Raw genomic sequence first — 25,690 nt, 5'->3', positions numbered from 1 at the left:
CCATAGCAAACTTGCCTTGGTTTTCCTGACAACTGTTAATGACCCATAACAATGCATAACTTACTCTCCCCATAACAAACTTTACCAGAACTTGGTTCAATATATATTTTTAATAATATCAGTGGTAGATGAAAAATCACAATTGTACACATCAAGTTATTCATTCAGTCCTCCCAAACCGTCTAAATCCATATAATTTATAATCACTCATGTGACAGGAGTTCAGTGAACCCTCTGAGTCAAGGAGAAACTGAATGAGAGTGGAAGCTATTGTAGAAAGCTAAACCAATAGAGTTTACACAATGCTGATGCCCCTTATGTGAACTTTGTCTTTAAAAAACATTCAAAAAGATTAAGAGTATATACTACACAATGAAATCACAACTAGCCACAAAAACCCAAATGCACCTGTTCACATACAACAGAAAGTGAAAGTTAAATTTCAGTAGTAAACCTTAACCTTGATTCTTTGATATTTACAAAGGCTCTTTTACCCAACACAGTTCAAGACAAGTAAAGATTTTAAAATACAATGCTTGTTGTGCTAAATATTATTTAGAAACATACAAAATGGCAAACAATAAAAAAGAAGAAAGAAAGGCACAGTGAAAGCGAGTAACATCCACTAAAAATAGCATTTGCTGTTGAGACAGTGAGTTGCAGTGTGACATAATTCAGGTCAGTGGATCCCGGAGCTTCTGCCTCAATAGTGAGTGTGACATCCGTCCCTGACTCTGTGTCGGAGGGTGCAGTCAGTGTGACACTTCCTTGAGCACTTCCCTCTGTTTCAAGGATCAGAGAGCTGGGGAAAGACACGCTCAAGCCCTGGTCATTCCGAGGTCTGATAGTGTAGTTGCCGCTTGTATTATTAGTGGCCACTGTAAAGTTAAGACTCAATGGGACTCCAGGCTGTGTAATGTTCTGTGATTGGGCCTGTGGAGGAACAGATATGGTGAATGCATGTTATTTGTCTTAAACAGTGGTGAGGTTTTAAAAAACTCTTTTTTGTACAAACCGTGATGTAAAATTAAGTTTATTTTGATTAATAAATGTTGTTAATTAGTTATTTGTGTTTACACAGCATTTTACCATATAGTTCTTACCATGACTGTTATTCTAGATCCTTGTTGCTGGGTGGGTGACTGTCTCTGGAATTGACTAACCAGTGACGAGTCATTCAACAGCCCTTTCAGCTGCACCACAAACGGCCACTCTGGGATTCTGTCGATGTTGACCAGGAAGTCTGTCGCACCAACAGCTTTGATAGTTCCACGAACAGCATCAGATCCTGAAGCTTCAACTAGAAGCACATCAGTCACTGTGACCGAATCTCTTCCAGTGACAGAAACATAGAACGTAGCATTCCGACCTGATCAGCAATCAGAGAAATACTTTGAGATACTTAGAAATACTTTGAAAAAATTTTTAATTTTGTTTGGATTTAATCTAGTAACTTCAAATATACATATTTAAGGAAGATATCAATATTGTACCAATGAAAGGGCGGGTGAATCTCTGTCCCCATGAGTCTCCATGACCTCCCTCAACTATCTCCACAAAGTAGAAGAGGACGTTTACAGAACTCTGACCTGTATTCACAATTGAAGGAATATAGACATGCACACTTTTACTGATTTTACAAATTGAGGATCCCACAAAGCCATTTGCACCACGCTCTTTTTTTATCACTAAATATTTTATTTTGGTGCATCAATCTATTTAATTACTTGGTGCATAAAAACGTGATATGTTAAAAAAAAAAATATAACTTTTCATCCAGGTTTCATAAACAAGGCAAATTGAGAGTCAAAATAATTTGTGATAACAAACAGCATGACAATTTAAGTTGTATTTTGTAATTGTAGCCAAGAATGTACCGTCAATGTATATGGCAGGAAACTTCAAAAACTGAAACTAAATCCTGCTGGTAAACTGTCCATGTCCCATTCAATATTTTTTGAAAAACATTTTATGTTAGAGGCATTATTTCTTTGTTTTGCAATATCTTTACAAACGTTTTGAAATGTCATAGTTTTGTTTGCATGTACCTTTAAAGGATGGAAAAAATTGATGAGCAAATATTAAAAATATCTTTATTTGTTTTCAGAAGATGAACAATAGCTTTTGGACAAAATTAGGGTGAGTAAATGGGTTTTCACCCCTTTGTTTTGAATGTGTAAAGTCAAGTGCCTGTTTTTTTGTTGTTTTTTTAACCCTAATAGCAAGTCACATGCAGAAACAAAAATTTTACCGATCACTTTCAGGGTGTAGGAGCTTGTAGCGTTTATACTGATCTTCCATTCTCCTGTCTGATTGTCAGAGTTGAGTTTTACTCTCTTTATATTCCCTACAGTCAGGATGCTGCCCAGAGGACCATCTGCCACTGAACCTGACTGAGACACACCTGAAAGTGTGTGGACAAAACATTACGTTAAGAGTGGCACTGTCACAAGTGTGGTTACAAAGGCATGGAGAATAGAGGTGAGAATCTACAGTATTGAAAGCAGCAGGTGTATATAAAACCAAACACTCAGGAACTTGGAATAACAAGAAACCAAAGGAGTGCACCACCAAACCAAAACATTGACACACAATAATTAACTGTTATTTACTGTTACATGATCGGTTAAGCACAGAAAAACTGATTCATTAAGCACATAAATGAGCATTCTGTTCATAATGTGTTGCTGTACCTGTAGGGCTGTAGAGGGTAAAGACTAGAGAGTCTCCAGTGATATACACTGTCATGTTGGACAGAGATGGATCCAGCACAAAAGAAAAGTTTTCTGCCTTGGCTGAACTTCTCTCTACCTGAAGAACAGTCACCTTCAAGAAACACATTTGGGAAACAATTAGACCAGACCAGCATCCAAACCAGGTGGTGGATCAGCACCTAAAGACAACCACAAATGCCCTGAATGTCAGTGTAGACCATAACAACTAGATGAGCCCTAGAGATAGATCCCCTGCGAAGACCTCATGAACTAGACAGCCATTGACACAAATCCTCAACAAAGGCCACGAGGACTAGACAAGTCCTCTGCAGCTTCAGCTCCAACAAACACTGGATTGATGGATCCCAGTCATCAAGGAGAAGGAACTGGATAAACATTCTGAACTATACCAATCCACAATCTGGCTTATGTTGCGGCCTGGATTTAAACCACACCATGTCAGTTCATCTGACCAGAGGAGAACTGGCCCCCTGACTGAGCCTGGTTTCTCCCAAAGGTTTTTTTTTTTTATTTATTTCTGTGATAGATTGTGTGTTGGTTTTTTTCTGTTGTTTTTTTTTTTGTTTATTTGTTGTGATTATTATTTTTTGGCATTATCACATTCATTGCACAGACACTATTGGGATGAGAAATGAACTGAGATGGATAATGACATCCATATTTTCTCTGGAACTGCTTTATAGATTAATTAATTCTATAATTGATGAATTAACACAGTTATTAAACTGAACTAAATCAACAATGAACTGATTTTAACTGAAAAAAAATCTGACTTTTTATTATTGTCTTGTTTTTTACAGTATAACTTAATTTTGTTTATATCACTAAAACATTACTCTCCTGTTTAAAACTTTGCTTTGACACAATCTGTACTGTATATAGTGCTATATAAATGAAGGTGACTCAAAAGGTGACAATTACTTCCAAGAACAACATAAAACTGCAACAAAGCATTTAAATTAGGATAAGATTAGTTGCATAATGCAAATTTATATTTATGGCAAATTATGAAAGACATCTTATTATAATAGTGATGATAGGAGTTAACATAGCAAGCTCAAAGAATTGATAGAAATTACCAGGTCAGCAGTGATAGCATCTGAAATGACTGCATTGGCTTGAGACAATGTAGTGTTTGTGACGTCTATGGTCTGTCCACCAGAAACGTGGGCCAGATCCCTGTACAGCTGTATATCTGACAGAGACAGTGATCTTGATAGAGAAGCATCCTCTTCACTACGCAATAAGGAGCTTGTAAGCAGGAAGTTAACCTGGATAGTGAAAAGAAAGAGAGAGAACAGGTTAATTTTTTGCATCATTTAAATAATGTATTTAATATATAATGAACTAACAATTAACAAAACAAATTACAACATTTCTTAATATTGCAGGCACTCACTGTTGACTTGGTGCTTTCTATCATGGCCTTAACTGAACTTTTTAATTCTGTGTCCTTTGCTGAAGTATCAGTTAACACAAAAATGTCTGATGATGGAGGAACTCTTGTCAATGTCAGCTATAGATTCATGAAACAGAACAAACAGGAAGCTTTAAGAGTATAATCACCTCTTTGACTCATTATTTATTATGGATATCAAAGCTCCACCTAATTATTCACAATAATTTCATATCTATCTTTCATTACATTTGTTTTGTGTGTGCTTATTTCAGTGTGAACTTTTTTCAAGCTGAATGAAGATTTAAATCATGGTCCAAATGACACACCAGGAGTTCTGACAGGAACATGTCTGAGAAGTTTCCAGCAACTGATGCTGAAAGTGAATTAATATATTCTTTGAATGTATCTGCATTTGCAGTCCTTATCAGAGGTCCAGAACCTGTCATCAGAAATACACACGTTATAGAGACCAAGAACATGCACAATGCCATTTAAAAAGAAGCTGTGCCTGATCCATGTATCTCACCTAACCCAATATATATATATATATATATATATATATATAACATGGTAGAAAACTATAGGCTGTGAGGGATAGACTTACAGCATTTAAAATGGCAGACACTGCAGAAAGGTCATAGATCACCTTATTTTCACAAAACATCAGCTTTCGAAACTATTCCATGGAGTTTTTGTCTACTGTCAAGTGTTTTGTGTTTGTCAGCAGTGTCTCTGAAACAATTTTATCTGATTAAAAAAATATATTTAATATCTTAAGCACAATGGACCTACCCTGGCCATTAAATGGGACTAGAACATATTCTGAAGGTTCTTCTGATGTTCCTTTCCTGCTGTCTATGATACTTAAGCACACTTTCTTGAACACTTCAATATATTGAGACAAACTGTCTGTGATGTCAAATACAAAAGCCAGAACTGAAGACTGAGTGAGGCCCATCAATCTAAAGAGAGAGAGATGAAAGAATAGTTCACTCTACTGCTAAAAAAGGATGGTCTGGACATTCTTCTAAATAGCTTTAGTGTTCCTATAGGGGGGAAATGGAAAATCCATACAGGTTTTGAAAGGTCTCATACCGAAGAAAAGCTTGGTCGCCTGTGGCCAGTCGAATATCTTCCAGTAGTTCCATAGTAGCATTGATGGCCATTTCAGCAGCACGGAGGTGAAGGAATCCGTGATATGAACTGATGTCATCTTTATTAATGCCTCCAGTGGGTTCTCTTGAACTGGTCCTGTCAAAAAAGCCGCCATGGCTACATTTGCCTGACCAGACATATATTTTAATTGAAATTTTGTTGAGAAGTACATTTTAAAAATATTTGTTCTATCCAGTTAAGCATTAAAGTTACTCTCTTTGAAAGTATCATATTCTCAAGTTCTCAAGGGGACTTTCTGACTTTGGCTTGAAAACCAAAACACCTGCCAGTGCTAATGCCAGTCCTTACCTGCAGGTTTGGATGAGAAAATCAAACTGAAATATCCAGAAGTTAATGTCTTCTGCTGCAGTACATCTGGGAGAATGTTGTCACTGCAGTCTTCTCCAACACAGTTTCTGCATGTTTTTGTGTTAGGACCTAGACATACATCCATAAAGAGTTGGTGGAATTACACAATATTCAAAGTGCCACAAAAATTGTTGTTAAATTAAGAAATGACTATACAGCACATTACCTGCTATATTGTTGAGAGGAAGCTCAGGTTTGATCAGTGTGCTGAAAGGAGCAGTGCTTCCCAGTTCCACCCAGTTACTGTGGCTATAGAAATCCTACACACAAAACACATCTGTTTGCTAGATTGTTCTTAAAAGTGTTTGAAAAAAAGCTGTTCAGTTCAGTTCACCGTTCTATAGAGCACAGTCATGGCCAAAAGTTTTGCCAGTAACATAAATGTTGTGTTTTGCAAAGTTTGCTGCTTGAGCTGTTGTGGTGTTCATTCACAGTGTTTCTAGATTATTGTGTAGAGTGATCAGATGCATTTTAAATAATTACTAAAAGCTTCACTGGCCAAAAATGCTTCACAAACAAACAAATTTCACAGTTTTTTTGATCCTGACACAAAATGACCAGCTAACATTAATTGACTAATCATATCAGCAGCACGTGTGAATGAGTACTAGTCAGGTGAAATCACTATCATACTAATTAGATTGAAAGATCAGACTGATTGCTATAAAAGGAGGGAAGAATCGCTTCCAATCATTGTGTTCTTGTTCATAATGGTTGCTTCCAAAGAAACATGTGCAGCCGTCATCACTTTGCATCAAAATGGTCTCACATGCAAGGAAATTGCTTTAAAGAATATTGCACCTGAAAAAAACATTTACCAGATCATCAAGAACTTCAAGGAGAGAGGTTCGACTGCAGTGAAGAAGTCTTCAGGACGTCCCAGAGTGTCCAGCAAGTACCAGGACAGTCTCCTCCTGAGGAGTCAGCTACGGAATCGTGTCAGCACCAGTGCAGAGCTTGCTCAGGAACAGCAGCAGGTTGATGTGAAAGCATCTGCAAAGACTTTTGGACCACGGCATGGTGTCAAAAAGGGCAGCAAAGTAGCCACTTCTCTCCAATAAAAACATCAAGGCACAGACTGAAATTCTGCAGGAAGTACAAGGATTGGACAGCAGAAGGACTTGTGCAAAGTTTTTCTCTGATGAAGCTCCCTTCTGACTTCTTGGGACATCTGGAAAATCGATTGTTAGGAGAAGAAAAGGTGAACGCTACCATGAGTCCTGTGTTGCCCCAACAGTGAAGCATCCTGAGACCATCCATGTGTGGGGTTGCTTTTTGAACCAAGGGAGTGGGCTCTCTCATAATTCTGCCTAAAAACACTGCCATGAATAAAGAATGGTACCAAAACATCCTGCAAGAGCAACTTCTTCCAACGATCTGTGCATTTTCCTCGCCAGATCTCAATCCCATAGAGAACCTGTGGTCAGTCCTTAAAAGGTGAGGTGACGAGCAGAAGCCCACAAATTGTGATCAACTCCGAGAACTAATAAGGCAAGAATGGATCGCTATCAGTCAGGATTTGGCCCAGAAGCTAATATCCAGCATGCCAGAGCGAATTGCAGAGGTTATGAATGACAAGGGTCAACACTGTAAATATTGACTCATATTTTTTTGCTAGTAAAAGCCTTTAAAACTTATGATATGCTTATCATTGCTTTTCAGTATACCATAGAAACATGGAAAAATAATCTACAAATACTGAAGCATCGGACTTTGCAAAACACAAAATTTATGTCACTACCAAAACTTTTGGCCATGACTGTAGTATGGTTTTCAGGGCAACGATACCTGTAAAGTATGACATACAGCCCCAAGACTGGAGCGGGCAGACAAATAGTTCCCCTTTTTAATGCTGACTTTCACAGAAGCTATGCCCTTAGTGATGAGGTCTCGTCCATTTTTGAAATCTTCATCATCAAAATGGTGAGCAGTACTGAACTGCTTTCTATCCACAGCTGCATTGCTAATGGAAGTCTGAATAATAGCCAGATTGAAAGTGGATAGTTTTAAGAGGGAAGAAAATGCATTTGAGCAGGCTTTCTGGACAATAGTTGCAGTCAGTTTGCTGTTGATCTGGAGGTGAGGAGTGGGTTGTAGAAAAAAAAAAGTATGTTAAAATTTTGCAGCCTTTTAACTGCCATTAAATGCATGGTTAATGTTCATGATTAGACAAAAAGTCAGACATATAAACAAACTAATAATTCTGGCCATATACAGAAAATGATTGCTCTAGAATAATACATTTTATCATTATTAAATATGTTAATTTATTTTTAACTGAACTTATATCTGTTTGGATAATGGTGACATATGTAATAAATATTGTATAATATATTGTAAAAAGTCAGTAGTGCTTGTGATAGCTCACATTCTTGTGGCTATCTTTTTTTAGGCTATGGAAAGTCCTGCTCCAGCTGAGCAACTGCTAATGAGATGAATGGGAAGGCTAATAGAAGGCATACTCTAAGTATTCAGCATCTATGATCTGCGGTTGATTTCAACAAAAAGTTTGACTTGTGTCTCAGTTTGCAATGGCAAACAAAAACACAATGGACACTCTAAAATTCAGATGAACGAATTAATATTGGGGTGAATTCATACAAATATAAATAATTCCTGTAATAAGCTGTAAACCAATCAACCTGTCGTGAGTTCTGATCAAATAGTTTGTAAACAGAATGCAGTTTCCAAATTAGTTCACACTCTTATTCTTTTCTTACAGGGAGCGTAAAATCTTTCCCCCGGGCAGTGGCTACATTTCGGCACACGTCTGCCATCTTGCGGAGGAAAGCTGCTTCAGTGATTCGATGATGGGTGAGGGATTCATCAGTAGTGTAGATTTTGAATGCTGCTGCCTGAGGGGGCTGAAGTAGAGCCCCCTGGAGCAGAAATAGAGCCACTACAACCAGTGAAACCATGACTGTTCACAGCAACTGAGGGAGGAAAAAATCATTATGAAAATGAAGTTAAGTTTTTCATGAAATATGCCATACATTACTTCTTTCTGTCTCTATAACAAACTTCATTGTCATTCAAACCTGCAGATTAAGTCAAGCGTCTCTCTAATAGAATATTTACCTTCCTGGTGGTTAATTGTGTTTGCATATGCCTATGTAGCTGTCTACACAACAAATTGTTTCTTCATAACAATAAAGACTGAAAGTGAAAGTGGTGGCCCCAGCAATACACATTTTAGATTTCAGCCTTATGACACACCAATTGAAAAATCAAAAGTGAGAACGTCTCAAATATTTCTCCTAGACAGAAATTAGGTTACTTTAAGATCGAATGGAGATTTTTGCTTGAGTCTCCTGCTTCTCAAACTTGTATCCTGAGAGAAAAACTCTAACCATCTCACAGTGGTCTCCTTTAAAGCTTTAAAAGAGAACGCAACAACATCACACACTGTGCTCAGATATTTCTCCTTAGCTAGAGACTCTGGATCTCTCACATTTGTCTCCTTTAAAGCATCAGAAGAGATCACAACAAAATCACACACTGTGCTTAGATTTTTCTCTTTAGCTAAATAATCTGGGGGTCTCATATTTGTCTAGTGTAATGCTTTAGAAGAGATCTCAACAACTTTACAAAGGTGTGAGTAGTGTATAGTGTTTGGTATTTGATACATAAAAGGGGGAAAATCATAAAATCAGAGTTAAAGGCTATATTTAGAGAGAAATTATGCAGAAATAAGGATAATGTTACTTTTTATAGGACAATGTTTATGTTCTTAGGCACATAATTTGTTGTTGGAAATAGTAATGTACCGGATGCCTTAATCAAAACTGATCTACAGAAAATGTAATCCTGGAGCTTTCTTTGCTGAAAGGCACATAAATGGCTTATGACTCAGTCTTGATTATTAAATGACTAATTTGATTATTAATACATGAAAGAAATGTTTGCGCTCATATTGAGGCATTTGACTTGGTGCACACTTTGTAAAGTTATTGACATCACAAAGAAAGCTTTCTACCGCTGCACTATAGAGAGCATTCACCGGCTGCATCACTGTATGGCACGGCAACTGCTCTTCTTTTGACCGCAAAGCTCTTCAGCGAGTGGTGAGAACAGCAGAGCTCATCATTGGACATAAACTCACAGCCTTACAGGACATCTATCAGACTCGCTGCTTGAGAAAGGCTCGCAGCATCATCAAGGATTGCACTCACCCTGCTCATCACCTGTTTGCTACACTGCCATCAGGCAGACGCTTACGATCCATCCAATCACGGACAACCAGACTGGAGAAAAGCTTCTATCTTCAAGCCATCAGACTGCTTAACCAGCTATCCTCCATCTAAAACTGGAGAAAAGCTTCTATCTTCAAGCCATCAGACTGCTTAACCAGCTATCCTCCATCTAAAACCGGAAGAACAGCTTCTATCTTCAAGCCATCAGACTGCTTAACAACCAGCTATCCTCCATCTAAAACCGGAAGAAAAGCTTCTATCTTCAAGCCATCAGAATGCTTAACAACCAGCTATCCTCCATCTAAAACCGGAAGAACAGCTTCTATCTTCAAGCCATCAGACTGCTTAACAACCAGCTATCCTCCATCTAAAACTGGAAGAACAGCTTCTATCTTCAAGCCATCAGACTGCTTAACAACCAGCTATCCTCCATCTAAAACCGGAAGAAAAGCTTCTATCTTCAAGCCATCAGAATGCTTAACAACCAGCTATCCTCCATCTAAAACCGGAAGAAAAGCTTCTATCTTCAAGCCATCAGAATGCTTAACAACCAGCTATCCTCCATCTAAAACTGGAAGAACAGCTTCTATCTTCAAGCCATCAGACTGCTTAACAACCAGCTATCCTCCATCTAAAAACCGGAAGAACAGCTTCTATCTTCAAGCCATCAGAATGCTTAACAACCAGCTATCCTCCATCTAAAACCGGAAGAACAGCTTCTATCTTCAAGCCATCAGAATGCTTAACAACTAGCTATCCTCCATCTAAAACCGGAAGAAAAGCTTCTATCTTCAAGCCATCAGAATGCTTAACAACCAGCTATCCTCCATCTAAAACCGGAAGAAAAGCTTCTATCTTCAAGCCATCAGAATGCTTAACAATCCAGCTATCCTTCATCTAAAACCGGAATACATGCTGCTCTTAAGTTTACTTTTATTGTACTTGCACTGCCACTTTTTAATATTCCTTCATGTAGCTCTGTGACACCATACAATGACATTTTGGACATTGCTATACTCGGAAATACAAAATCGTAATGTGTGCTGCTCTTAAGTTTATTTATTGCATCTGCACTGGCACTTTAATTTTCTTTCATGTAGCTCTGCGACACTCTGCAATGACATTTTAGACACTGCTCTACCCCAATAATCTATATTAGTAACTGAGGAGTATTTAAAACTCTTAACATGGTCTGCCCTTGTTGTATCTGTTACTGTCACTTATTTGTATATAATGCTCTGTCTGTGTCTGTTCTGCCTATGGTCACTGAAGTCACTCAAAATCTCTGTGCCCTCCACGTACGTCTATGTCTGTTGATGTCCTGTTATTGTCACTGTATGTCTGAGCCTCATCACAAGCATTTCAATGCCCAGTTTTCCCCAGTGTTAACTATGCAAATGATAAATAAATGCCTCTTGACTTGACTCTTGACTCTTGACTTCTGAAATTTAGAGGAGACAAATGTGAGAGCTCTCGAGTCTTTAGTGTAGGAGAAAAATCTGAGCATAGTGTGTAATGTGGTTGAGATCTCTTCAAAGGCTTTAAAAGAGACAAATGTGAGAGATCCAGAGTCTAGCTATGGAGAAAAATCTAAGCACAGTGTGTACAGTTGTCGAGATCTCTTCTAAAGCTTTAAAGAAGACCATTGTGAGAGTGTTAGAGTTTTTGTCTCAGGAGACAAGTTTGAGAAGCAGGAGACTCAAGCAAAAGTTTCCATTCGATATTAAGGTAATCTAATTTCTGTCTAGGAGAAATATTTGAAATGGTAAAGAGATCTCTCTTCTTCTTCCTCTTCTTCTTCTTCCTTCTTCTTCTTCTTCTTCTTCTTCTTCCCCTCCCCCCCCCCCCCCCCCCCCCCCCTTCTTCTTCTTTCTTCTTCTTCTTATTTATTCTTTTTTATTCTTATTCTTTTTTCTTTTTTATTTTTGTTGTTGTTTTATGTAGACAGTGTTTTATTGCACAGTGATTTAACACAGGAAACCATAACCTAAATTTACATACATGCAAAAACGGGCTGTACAAGACATTTTAATACTAAACAAAGCAAAAAAAAAAAAAATTGCTGTCATACTAAACATCTTGCACTTGTCCTTTCTAGTGTGTTTGGAAAATGTGGTGTATACAATGCTGGACATTTAAGATAAATTAAACATTTAAACAAGTAACCCTTGATATTCTGAAATGTTCAATGCTATTTAAATGATAGTTGTAGTATTTACAATATTATAAAAAATTTAACATCTGTCAGATCCATAGCCTTGTGGGCAGCACATTGACATGATGGCACAACTATATCTCAGACGATATGGGTTCGGATCCCAGCTAAAGGTAATTTCCTGCTCCTGTTCAATTCTCAACTGTCTAATTGTTTTCTGTCTCTGCTCCTACTGCCCTGATTTTTAAAGGTGAAAAATCCCATTGCAATAAAAAAGCAACAGCAACCTGTGAGTAGCAAAACATCTTTATAATGGAGTCTTGCAAAAGATTACAGCAAGACAATAAAGAGATCTCCCATGTTTCTCTCCCATTGTCATTTTGGATTCCTTTCTTTCAGAACTTTCTCATGTCTCAGCTGTGTCTTTTTTTATTTCTCCTAAAGATTCTTAGGAGAAACATCTGAGACACTGTTGAGACTAAAATGAGAAATACATGAGAATCACAACTAAGTTTGCTGAGGATAGAAAGAGCAACCACTGAGCAATAAAATATTCCTATAATGGAGTCTTGATAGAGATTGCAGCAAAACAATAAAGAGATATTCTCTGTTTCTTCCACCACATTCTCTGTTTTGACTCTTTTTTTTCAGATATTTCTCATGTCTCATTTGTATCTACTTCCATTTCTCCTAAGGATTTTTAGGAGAAACATCTGAAATGCTGTTGATACTAAAATGAGAGATATATGAGAATCTCACCTAAGTCTCCTGAGCTGTTTATAGCAACCACTAAGCAATACATTTTTCCTATGGGTAAAATTGGGTAAAATTTTTCCTTGCTAATGAAGTACTGAGATAATCAGGCGTGTTAGATTTGGTAGGCATTAAATAATTGCTGATGGGGTTCTAACAATAATGGTTTTGAAACAGTTATGTGATCATACTTGCCAAACTCTAATTTAATACACCCCCCCACCACCCATTAAGATCTTTAGGTTAAAAAAAAAATTCACTACAAAGATTGATTTACAATGTAACATTATTGTAACACTGCACACACACACACACACACACACACACACACACACACACACACACACACACAAATCAATGATAATTATTTCATTACCTTGTACCTTGAGTATAATGTATTTGCAGGCTCCGTGTGTATATTAACAGCGTTTAAATCACAGATTTAAATAAAATCACCATATCTTGTCGAACCCAGACCATTTATGATCTATAGAAACCCCAAACGAAATGAATGGTGCCAAATGGAAATTAGCAAAATGGAAGCAAAAAAGAAAATAACCCATGCTTTGCATGATGCCCGCCTTTTGAAAATAGATACAGTTTGGGCTGGAATGAAGACTGATTTCATTCCCCCACACACCCCTATAGTTCTAAAGAAGTATCCTGGTCCTTGAGCAACATTTCTGAAAACCAATCAGGTATGAGGGCTAATGTTAGAGTTAAGCTTAGTAGTCAAGTCAAGCCAACTTTATTTATATAGCGCTTTTGTGTCCAAGCAGTTTTACAGTGTTAAACAGGAAAAACGTGTCCTGATAATGCAAGAAGACAACAGAAAACAGTCAGTTTATTCCCTTTAGTTAAAGGGTTAGGTTATCATTAGTTGTTTGGGTGATCACTTGACAGGATTGTTGTTCCAGGACCAACAAAACATGCTGACCCAGCAACATGCCTGCAAAAACAGGATATGATGGTCGGTCCTTACAAATCTAATCAAACGAAACGTTTAAATGTCAGCTAAGATAAAAGAATGCAGCTTGGACCAGAAAGAAGTTTGACTTCATTCCCCACAACCTGCTTGTCTTAGAAAGGTTCTGCACAGTCCTTACAAACCACACAGATAAGATAAATGATATGGAAGTGGGTCTCGAATGTAGAGCGGCATTCCTGCAGTAGTCTAGACATCACAGTATATGCCTGACAGTTGTGGGGTAAACTGTCAATCCTGGATACTACGTTACAAAATCAAAACAAAGACAAAAATGAAATAGTTAACATATTAGACGGGAAACAAAGAACTTTCAGTGGTCTGATCTCATAAATTCACCATAAATAAATTCACATTAATGAAAGAATTAAGTTGCAGAGCAAAAGAGGAATTAAGAAAAACACAATGTAGACTCCACTAGATGTGGTTATAACTGTTGTACTTATGGATGGATTAACTGTAGTGGAAGTCAGCTTTGATGCTCACTACCTGACAGACAGCGCTAGAGAAATCAGTGACCTTCCCAAGAAAAGTAATGAGGTTAATCAGAGTCAATGAAGGGATAATATGCTAAAACAGAATATTTTCAATTAAAGAAGCAAACTTGTTCAAATACCCTTTAAACAGTTTTGGAGATTTGCTTTATTCCAAATTTCTAAATATATAGCCATTTTAAATGACTAAATACATAAAAATTAATTAATAGTGAATCAACAGTTCCATATAAATAGTGCTAGCAATGGGAAGGTATTTGGTTCGATTCCCAGGGAATGCAGAACTTGATAACATGGACACCTTGAAAGTCACTTGTAAATGTAGTGTAAATGTCATGGGTCATAACAAATATAAAATACAAATAGAAATGCTGGTATATGGCAAACTGTTCTTATGTTCCTCCCTGCCCTGCTATCCGGCCCTACTACAATCTCTACTCATAACATACCTGTAAAGTGTGACAAACATTGCTGTTTCAAAATTTGAGGTGTGACTATAATTTGTTGTAACAAAAAGTGAAAGTCTCTTTAAGGAATGTTAATCACAGACTTTTGTTAATATTCACCATGTTTTTAGGAATATAAAATGTTGTATAAAATCAGGTGAATGATACATCAAACAAAACCCCTGGTAAAAACTTTCAGAATATAGACAGGGATAAAAAAAAATTGTTTGGCTTATGTATTTGGGGAAAGAAAACTCATTTTGAGAAAACTGTTTGTAGAATATATACTATAATTGATCTCCAGATGCAAATAGATAAAGTGCAATAAAATGAACACTTAAAAGTGTATTTTGAATGTTTTCTTTCCACTAGTCTGAAACAACACAAGTAACATGAAAAGCAAAATAGCCCAAAATATCAAAACTGACTAATGCATAAAAAACAGTTTTGCTTGAAATGTCTTGCATAAATTTTTAATAATTTAATACATTATTTTTCAGCAGTTCAAATCTATAATCTTTACCTGGAAAATCCTCACAAAATATTACATATTATACATTTAGACAAATATTATAAATGAAAAAATGTTTATTAATTAGACAGTAAGACAATTATTTGATTACCTTTTTGCAGAATTTGTATATACTTTACAATAATTTATGAACAGCCTCTGTCAGTATATTTATACACATTTACACACATGATGAATGTAAGCGTCACACATATATTTGATGTAAATGATCTATTGTTTACAAGATAAACCTTTCTGTGAGTGTGTGGCTGTACAAATGTCAGTAAGGAAGAATATTTACTTCCTTATTAAATACTTTTGTTGATAGTGCCATTTTCAAAGTACGCACATCTTGTGTTTGATCTAACCATAGCAAACGTGCCTTGGTTTTCCTGACAACTGTTAATGACCCATAACAATGCATAACTTACTCTCCCCATAACAAACGTTCCCAGAACTTGTGCTATTGTAAAAAGCAAAACCAATAGAGTTTACACAATGCTGATGCCCCTTATGTGAACTTTGTCTTTAATAAACGTTGAAAAAGATCAAGAGTATATACTACACAATGAAATCACAACTAGCCACAAAAACTAGTCCCAAATGCATCTGTTCACATACAACAGAAAGTGAAAGTTAAATTTCAATAGTAAACCTTAACCTTGATTCTTTGATATTTACAAAGGCTCTTTTACCCAACACAGTTCAAGACAAGTAAAGATTTTAAAATGCATTTCTATGCTGTGCTAAATATTATTTAGAAACATACAAAATGGCAAACAATAAAAAAGAAGAAAGAAAGGCACAGGGAAAGCGAGTGATATCCACTAAAAATAGCATTTGCTGTTGAGACAGTGAGTTGCAGTGTGACATAATTCAGGTCAGTGGATCCCGGAGCTTCTGCTTCAATAGTGAGTGTGACATCCGTCCCTGACTCTGTGTCGGAGGGTGCAGTCAGTGTGACACTTCCTTGAGCGCTTCCCTCTGTTCCAAGGATGAGAGAGCTGGGGAAAGACACGCTGAAGCCCTGGTCATTCCGAGCTCTGATAGTGTAGTTGCCGCTTGTAGTATTAGTGGCCACTGTAAAGTTGAGACTCAATGGGACTCCAGGCTGTGTAATGTTCTGTGATTGGGCCTGTAGAGGAACAGATATGGTAAATGCATGAAATTTGTCTTAAACAGTGATGAGTTTTTAAAACTATCGTTGTGTACCAAACTGTGATGTAAAATTAAGTTTATTTTGATTAATAATTGTTGTTAATTAGTTATTTGTGTTTACACAGCATTTTACCATATAGTTCTTACCATGACTGTTATTCTAGATCCTTTATGCTGGGTGGGTGACTGTCTCTGGAATTGACTAACCAGTGACGAGTCATTCAACAGCCCTTTCAGCTGCACCACAAACGGCCACTCTGGGATTCTGTCGATGTTGACCAGGAAGTCTGTCGCACCAACAGCTTTGATAGTTCCACGAACAACATCAGATCCTGAAGCTTCAACTAGAAGCACATCAGTCACTGTGACCGAATCTCTTCCAGTGACAGAAACATAGAAAGTAGCATTCCGACCTGATCAGCAATCAGAGAAACAGTGAAGTATCAGTACTATGTACATGTATGATGAACAAAATTATTAGGTTGCAGTAACATTAGTGAAATTTCACTGGGAAAAAATGGTCCTTTGTCAGTAGTGTCATGATGATGGCTCACACAGAAGTCACTTAAAAAAAAAAAAAAACAGTATTCTGTTGGTCAGTTCTATGAATATGCATGAAAAACTTGAAGCCAATGCAAAATCTGCAGGGGGAAAAGTTTCGTCCATATGCAAAATTCCCAATCATGTGGATTCCGATTGAAATTACTTGGTTTTGCCCATGAAATTTCATAGCAAAATAATAACTGCACTTTAAAGCAAAATTTTGTGTGGATGTTTCCATATTTTAAATGACAGAGAACAAACAGTTTGGAGAATGGATGGATGGATGATGTTGTACCAATAAAAGGGCGGGTGAATCTCTGTCCCCATGAGTCTCCATGACCTCCCTCAACTATCTCCACAAAGTAAAAGAGGACATCCACAGAACTCTGACCTGTATTTACAGTTGAAAGAATTTTGAATTATGGACTGGCATATAGGCATTTATTTTGCTTTGACAAACAGAGAGAAATTATTTTCTTTTTATTTCCTTTTATAATTTTATTTTTATTTATTTTTTTTTTTGTTTTAAATGAATGTATAAGAAATTGTTTATGGTAAATAATCCATGTCCTATACAACATTTTACAAGATTTTCTGAAGTTATTTATTGCAGAAATAAAACCTTTACCAGTAACTCTCATGTTGTAGGAGCTTGTAGAGTCAATGCTGATCTTCCACTCTCCTGTCTGGCCGGTGGAGTTGAGTTTTACTCTCTTTAGATTCCCTACAGTCAGGATGCTGCCCAGAGGGAGGTCTGTCTGTGAATGTGACTGAGTGAGACATGAATGTGAGTAATATATAATTACATTAAGAGTGGAATCCATTAAATCAGACGTTATTTGCATAATAATTATTACATAATCCTAATCGCAGTGCCCAAACATGCAATGCAGCCTTAAAGCTATACTCTACCCAACAAAAAAATTCTATCATAATTTTCTCAATCTCATGTCATCCCAGATGTATGACAGTTGGCCGGAAGCTATGGTTTATAGTTAAAATAATAGTTTTTTTTCTTCTTATCTACACCCTGGGTATTTGGACAGGCCCATTAACTGTGGTCATAAGGTTTACCATTGTGTTCACTTTGTGTGGTTTTTGAAGCTTGGATTATATGGAGCCATAGAGATGGGTTATTTTTCTAGAAATTTTTTTTGTATTTATCTGAAGAAGGAAACTCATATACATCTGGGACGGCATCAGGTTTAGTAAATGGGAGAACTTTCATTTGGGGTTGAGTATCATTTTAAACACTATGAAACTGATTGAATACATACAGTACAGTACAGTACATTAAAGTAGCTGAGCATTCTGTTCATAAATGTGTTGGTTTACCAGTAGGGCTGTAGAGAGTAAAGACTGGAGAGTCTCCTGTGATATACACAGTCACATTGGACAAAGTTGGATCCAGCACAAAAGAAAAGTTTTCTGCCTTAGGTGGATTTCTTGCTGCCTGAAGAACAGTCACTCAAGAAACAGGTTTTTTCCACATTAGAGTTACAGAGTTACCTCCAAGAACAGCACAGCACAAACTAAATTAGGATATGACTGGTGATATAAAGCATATTACATTTACATTATAAAATGCATGTCTATGTAATAGTGATGATAGAAGTACTGTTAATATATATTGATAATAACATAACATTGTGATCTCATGGTTAGAACTTACCAGGTCAGCACTGATTAAACCTGTAATGACTGCAGTAGCTTGAGATGATGTTGTGTTTGTGAATTCTATGGTCTGTCCACCAGAAACACGGGCCAGGTCTCTGTACAGCTGTATTTCTGACTGAGACAGTGATCTTGATAATGAAACATTCTGTTGACTACGTGTTGAGATGGAGTTTGTCAACAGAAAAGTAACCTGCAGTGCGGGAAGAAAGAAATATCTTAAGACAAAGTATCTCTAACACAACAGATCCTACCTGAAGAACAAATCAAGTTTTTCTGCAGGAACTCACTGTTGACTTGGTGCTTTCTATCATGGCCTCAACTGAACTTTTTAATTCGGTGTCCTTTGCTGAAGCATCAGTTAACACAAAAATATCTGATGATGGAGGAGCTCTTGTCAATGTCAGCTATAGATTCATGAGACAATGACAAGACAAAAACTTTTAGCATTTTAATGACTCTCCGTGTTGTGAATATCAAAGCTTACCACAATAATTTATTTCAGAATATATATATATATATATTTTTGTCTAAAAGACACTGAACACACACCATCAGTCCTGACAAACACATCCCTGGGTTTAAACTATCAGATGCCGACAGGGAATTGATTTGCTCTTTGAACCTATCTGCATCCCCAGTTCTTATCAGAGGTCCAAAATCTGTGTAAGACACAAACACGTCACTATAAGGCATTACTAGAGCAAGAACATGCAAAGTGCATTTTCACTGTAAACTGTGGTCCATATATCTCAACAAGCTATATGGAACAATATAAATATGGTTAATTTTTTATTTTTATTTTATTACAGTACATAAAGGACTTTCTTAATTTTATAGAACAAGATATTTCATCTATATATATATGTATGTATATATATATATATATATATATATATATATATATATATATATATATATATATATATATATATATATATATAGTATGTTAATATAATATGTTATAAAAATGATACCTTTACAGAAATACAGAAATGTTACAATTTTTATAGCACAATGTGACTACCCTGGTCATTAAATGGGACTAGAATGTATTCTGAAGGTTCCTCTGATGTTCCTCTCCTGCTGTCGATGATGCTAATAAACACTCTTGTGGCCTCTGCGATGTAATTAGACAGACTGCCTGTGGTGTCAATCACAAAAGCCAGAACTGAGGTTTGACTGAGGCCCATAAGTCTGAGAGAGAGAGAGAGAGAGAGAGAGAGAGAGAGAGAGAGAGAGAGAGATGAAAGTGAAACAAAATTTTAAGCAATAATTTTACCAATGTTGACCAAATGTGTTCACTATAAGCTAGAGATTTGAATAAGAAGTGTTAAGAAGATTTTATATCTATGGCCGACGGCACGACTAACTCACTATTGCATGGCTTCCAAAAAACGTTGAATACGGTGCATAAATATGGACAGCTTATTCTGCTAGGAAGAATAAGAAAAAACGCCTCATACCGAAGAAAGGCTTGGTCGCCTGTTGCTAGTCGGATGTCTTCCAGCAGTTCCATAGTAGCATTGATGGCCATTTCAGCAGCTCGCTTGTGAAGGAAGCCATGATCTGAACTGATGTCATCCTTATTAATGCCTCCAGTGGGTTCTTTTGAACTGGTCTGGTCCAAAGCACTGCCATGGCTACACTTGCCTGAGAGAGTTAAATATTAAAGTAAGTGTTTGTAAATGTAGAGCTTTATAGTTTCAATTCAAAGCAACTTGAACTCTGCAATGAAGCTGCAATGAAATGGTAATTGATGGAGTTAATTTAAGGGGCCTGATGAAACAGTATATCTGATGGTCTTTCTAACCACCATAGTTGAGGTTTTTGGGTTGTTTCTGTGGGCATTTTTGAGATAAGGCACTGAGGAAGGACAAGAAGGCCTGACTTGCAATCTCCATTCAAGTTCATCCCAAAGTTGTTCAGTGGGGTTGAGGTCAGGGCTCTGTGTGGGCCAGTCAAGTTTTTTCACACAAGACTCATTCATCCATGTCTTTATGGACCTTGCTTAGTGCACTGGGACACAGAATAGAAAATAGACAAGGGCCTTCCCCAAACTGTTTCCACTTTACAGTTGGCACAATGCAGTCAGGCAGATAATGTTCTCCTGGAATCCACCACTCCACAGAACTTGTTTCCACTGTTCCAGAGTCCAGTGGAGGTGTGCTTTACACCAGTCAATCTGATGATTGGTATTATACTTGGTAATGTGAAGCTTGCATGCAGCTGTTGGGCCATGGAGACCCATTCTATTAAGCTACTGCCACACAGTTTTTGTGCTGATATTAATGCCATTAAATATTTGTATTTCTTTAGCTATGGAATCAGCAGAGTATTGGAGACTTTTACACACCATGCGCTTCAGCACTCGATGACCCCACTCTGTGACTTTACATGGGCTTCTGCATCATGGCTGAGTTGCTGCTGTTCCTAAACGTTTCTATTTCCAATATTGTCACTTACAGATGACAGTGGAATATAGCAGGGATAAAATTTCACAAACTGTCTTATTGCAAAGGTGGCATCCTATCACAGTTCCAAGGTTGAATTTACTGAGCTCTTCAGAACGACCCTTTTTTTTTCACAAATGTTTGTAAATGCAGACTCTTGGTGTGGCAATGTCCTGCCCCAAAATGGCCTGTGCCTTTTTCATTTTCCACTTGGTTTTTTCTTTTCATTTTCCACTTTGTTTTTTCTTTAATTTTAAAAGCCAAAACAGCACTACCTACAAATGCTAATGAATGAGATGCTAAGTTTCCTTACCTGCAGGTTTGTCTGGGAATATAGGGTGGAAATATCCTGAAGTTAATAACTTCTGCTGGAGTACCTCTGGGAGAATGTTGTCACTGCAGTCTTTTCCGACACAGCTTTTGCATGTTTTTGTATCACGACCTAGACATTTATCCATCCAGAAATGCATACAAATTACTTGACATATCAAGGTTATATGATATGATACAGTTGATTGGGGAATTTAATTTTGAGATTAATACATAGACTACTTCAGAAACAAGTATACAGCACAGTACTTGCTAGGTTGTTGAGAGGAAGCTCAGGTTTGATCAGTGTGCTGAAAGGCGCATTGCTTCCCAGTTCCACCCAGTTACTGTGGCTATAGAAATCCTACACACACAAACACATTTGTTTTCTATTTTGCAAATTTATATACTCAGTGTAGTCCTATTGCAACTCATTTTATTACACAGCTCTGTGGAATACTTGATTCTGATTGGTCAGTCGCGACATTCTGAGGTATGTTATCCCTGGATAACAACCTGTAAAAGCTAATAACACAGGCTCATCCGGGTAACAGCAGTCCGCTCTGTACTCTTGCTTGAACTATTTTTTTCTTGGTGGAAGCTTTGCGTTTTTTTAGCTAATAAAATATTAAAACTTGATTCAAAATGGTGTACAGTTGTTTAATTATGTCATCCTGGTATCGTGGACTATAGCTCTCGTTTCATATAAATGCAGCTGCTGCCATTTTGCTATGATTGTTTTGTACGCTGTAATGGACTATAAGAGAACTAACAAACTGGTAAGGTTTTAAAACATTTTCGTTAATTATTTTATTGCCTTAATTATTTTGATGTTGAAATACATAAACCACTGACAAAGCCAATGCTGAACACAATATACTTTGTGTAATAATACTGAGCAGTTTTACTGTGCATATTTTAAATTTGTCATCAGATTAAATTCTGATCTTCCAAAATTGCACAAGATGCAGATCTTGATTTTTATTATATTTATTTTTATTTTTTATATTTTTTGGAATGTTTTAGGTTTAATGTTATGATTGCCTTCATAAATATATTTTAAGGTACTAACTGGGACTAACATACCTGTAAAGTATGACATACAATCCCAAGACTGGTGCGGGCAGACAAATAGTTCCCCTTTTTGATGCTGACTTTCACAGCAACTATGCCTTTAGTGATGAGGTCTCGTCCATTTTTGAAATCTTCATCATCAAAATGGTGAGCAGTACTAAACACTTTTCTATCCACAGCTGCATTGCTAAGGGCAGTCTGAATAATAGCCAGATTGAAAGTGGATAGTTGTAATAAGGAGGCATATGAATTTGAGCAGGCTTTCTGGACGGTAGTTGCAGTCAGTTTGCTGTTGATCTAAAGTGGGAAGTATAGGGGGGGGAAATATTTATAATATGTTTAATAAAAAAAAAAATTAATAAATATTTTATAAAATAAATACAAATATGTATTCATGAAGGTTAACATTAAAAAAAATAATAAAAAAATTACATAAACTAGTAAATTTGGCCATGCACAAAAGAGGATTGAAGACATTGAAGACAATTAAAGCATGTAAAGCAAACTCATGTTTATCATCACAGAATGTCAAAACTGGTTTACAACTTGTTTCTCTTTTTATAAAGGAACGTTCTTTTAATATTAAAATGCTTTCTTTTAACATTTTAAACAACAGAAACTATTGTTCCTAAAACTATCTGTAAAAGATTTCTTTAATAACTACCTAAATTTATATATAATAATTTTAATTCTATTTTATTATTATTATTAGAGTGCACAAAAAAGTGCATGCCCCTGGTGATTGAACTACACAATCTTGTCTTTCTCTGTTTTTAAATAATTACATTTTAAATACATTTTAAAAATGTGTAGTTTTTTTTTTTATGTTGAATTTTTTTGCTTGTTTGGGGATTGTAATTATGTTGTATGACATTTTAGTGTGATGTTTTTTCATGTATGTTGTCTTTTGTGTTTTAGTTATTTGTAGATCGATAAAGTTAGTTCACAAATTTGTTTTAGGTCATATTCTTACAGGTAGCGTAAAGCCATTGCCCTGGGAAGTGGCTACATCTCGGCACACCTCTACCATCTTGCGGAGGAAAGCTGCCTCAGTGATTTGTTGATGGGTGAGGGAATCATCAGTAGGGAAGATTTTGAAGGCTTCAGCCTGAGGGAGCTGAAATAGAGTCCCCTGGAGGAGAAATACAGCCACTACAACCAGTGAAACCATGACTGTTCACAACTGTGGGAAAATTAATAATGGGAATTAATTCATTTCTTACAAAAGTTATTCTTTTTTTTTTTTTTTACAAAATATGCCATATTTTATTTTTTTTTTTTTTGTTTTTTATTTTATAATTTCCATTATAGATGGAATAATGTCTCAAACCTGCAGATTATCTAATTAAGTTAAGTGATTTTTTTGTGTATTTTAGCTCCTTGATATCTAAACAGTTCAGTTATTTATTTTTTTTTTTTTTTTTATTTTTTTTTTTATTTTTTGTTTCATTTTTTGTTTTATTTTATGTTGTGTTGTATGAATTGTATTGCCTCTGAGACATTAAAAATTCGAAAGTAAAAGTGGTGACCCAACAAAACACTAAATATTTTGGATCCCTCTCAGTGACACACCCATTTCAGGTCTTGCAGCATCTAGTCTTGCATAGCCAGACCTTCAGACTGACAGCTTCAGGCCAATAGTCTGTGGGTGTGGCGTCTGAGGCTAAGACTATTCAGCACCCTATTGAAGTAATAAGTGATGAGTAAATGTGCAATGCTGAAGGGGATCCAGAACAATGTTTGGAAACTCTTACCAAACTCTAATCTAACATATGAACTCCCAAATAGAGATCGCAAGTATTAACAGAAAATTCACCACAAAACTGTTTAGCTTATTTTCTTTATTGGAACACAAAATGTAAATTTTTAAAGAACATCTTACTCTTTTTTTTTTTTTTTTTTTTTTTCAAAGTTTCTCCTTTTGTGTTTCACAGAAGAAAGTCATACAGATTTGGAAATATATGAGGGTTAGTAAATGGTAAATGATGAAAACTGTAGTTAGTAACAATCTGGGTTACTCATTTTAGGTAATGTACTCTGACTACTTTTAGACTGATTTTAGATTTTTTTTTTTTTTTTTAAATCAAACTTGTTTTAAAACGTTGCATTAAATGTACCATATTGATATTTAAAAAAGCAAAGAGAAAGAAAATATATTCCTTTTTTATCAAAATAACAAAATGCATTAAACATTACATGACTCCATGGTTTCCTAAACTGGTCTTAATGTAAGATCTGCAGTGGGTTTGTGAGGTGATAAAAAGCTAATAATTAATTAAATCGTAAAAATGTAAAATAAAAATAATTTAAACACCTGTACACTAAAAATATTAATTTTTTATTTGTTGACCTGCACGTCAATGTGACCATTAACTGACAACAGAAAACTGTAAACACGCAAATGTGTTGTTAAATTATTTTAAATATTAATTTCCGCAGAGATATTTTAAGTAAGTATTATATGTCAAAAGGGTTTGGCTGACAAAAACATTTGGGAATACAGTATATATATAATTGTTTTTGGTTTTCATTTACGTTTTGTAATTTTATATATATATAATTTTTGAATGTTTATTGTGATTTATTTATTGGAATTTTGTAATTTATTTTTATTAATCAATCCATGAAAAATTTACTGTAATTTCATAATAAGAATTTTATAATGTAATATACTCTAATTACTCTAAGTACTTAATTTTTGGAATCTGATTATTAAATTTCTAATATAAATGTAATATACTGCATGATCAGAAATGTCTTAAGTAAATTCAACATTACATACAGTACAGAGCCCTGCACATGACATGCAAGAAAAAATAAATAAATTATGCGCACGATTTACTCATTCGTTCCCTCGATATACTAAAACGTGCACACTATTTCGTTCCCTCGATTTGCTAAATCGTGCCCACAATTTACTAATTTGTTCTCTCGATTTATAAATCGTGTGCACGTAAATCAAATTAGTAAATCATGGCACAATTTATAAATCGAGGGAACGAAATAGTAAATCGTGCACATGATTTAGCCTACTATTTTTTTCATGCTTACCATGTGCGGGGCTCTGTAATTACACAATAACAAAAGAAAGAAAAAAAGATAGAAAAAAAATGATATTACCTTGTAGTTTTCTTGAGAATAATGCATTTCCAGCTCCGTGTATATTTATATCCTTTTACATATGACGTCAACGTCACATGTTAATGTTGTAAGGCCACAGGCAAAGTGATTGCATGAGTGATCAAATCTGAGAAGGACTACCTGTTTCCATTTTAACCATAATG

At 36.0% G+C, this 25,690-nt stretch overlaps 2 protein-coding genes across 3 annotated transcripts; both read right to left on the bottom strand.

Annotated features, from left to right (window-relative positions):
* Positions 1-91: 91 nt before the first annotated feature.
* Positions 92-13,362, bottom strand: LOC109049243 (von Willebrand factor A domain-containing protein 7-like). Of its 2 annotated transcripts, none has more exons than XM_042759105.1 (15): positions 13,143-13,362; positions 8,379-8,591; positions 7,447-7,731; positions 5,825-5,918; positions 5,599-5,727; positions 5,230-5,416; positions 4,927-5,096; positions 4,461-4,573; positions 4,135-4,251; positions 3,815-4,006; positions 2,694-2,826; positions 2,252-2,404; positions 1,494-1,589; positions 1,104-1,369; positions 92-933 (listed from the first exon to the last, which is right to left on the bottom strand). In XM_042759105.1, the coding sequence occupies exons 2-15, from the start codon at positions 8,574-8,576 to the stop codon at positions 556-558; spliced, it is 2,511 nt and encodes an 836-aa protein (XP_042615039.1). In that variant the 5' UTR covers positions 8,577-8,591; positions 13,143-13,362; the 3' UTR covers positions 92-555. The 2 variants fall into 2 exon arrangements, with proteins under 2 accessions (XP_042615039.1, XP_042615030.1); XM_042759096.1 differs by having other exon boundaries at positions 13,136-13,358.
* A 1,779-nt stretch (positions 13,363-15,141) lies between these two features.
* LOC109078390 (von Willebrand factor A domain-containing protein 7-like) lies at positions 15,142-25,690 on the bottom strand. The gene is made up of 15 exons (XM_042759114.1): positions 25,527-25,690; positions 23,380-23,589; positions 22,419-22,703; positions 21,603-21,696; positions 21,337-21,465; positions 20,037-20,223; positions 19,598-19,767; positions 19,123-19,232; positions 18,861-18,977; positions 18,569-18,763; positions 18,229-18,364; positions 17,525-17,674; positions 17,192-17,287; positions 16,501-16,766; positions 15,142-16,330 (listed from the first exon to the last, which is right to left on the bottom strand). Exons 2-15 carry the CDS (start codon positions 23,575-23,577, stop codon positions 15,953-15,955), a joined length of 2,511 nt encoding a protein of 836 aa, XP_042615048.1. The 5' UTR covers positions 23,578-23,589; positions 25,527-25,690; the 3' UTR covers positions 15,142-15,952.

Source organism: Cyprinus carpio, chromosome A1 (genome assembly GCF_018340385.1).
Source record: "Cyprinus carpio isolate SPL01 chromosome A1, ASM1834038v1, whole genome shotgun sequence".
Lineage (NCBI taxonomy): Eukaryota > Metazoa > Chordata > Actinopteri > Cypriniformes > Cyprinidae > Cyprinus > Cyprinus carpio.
This window is presented reverse-complemented; position numbering and strand designations above follow the sequence as displayed.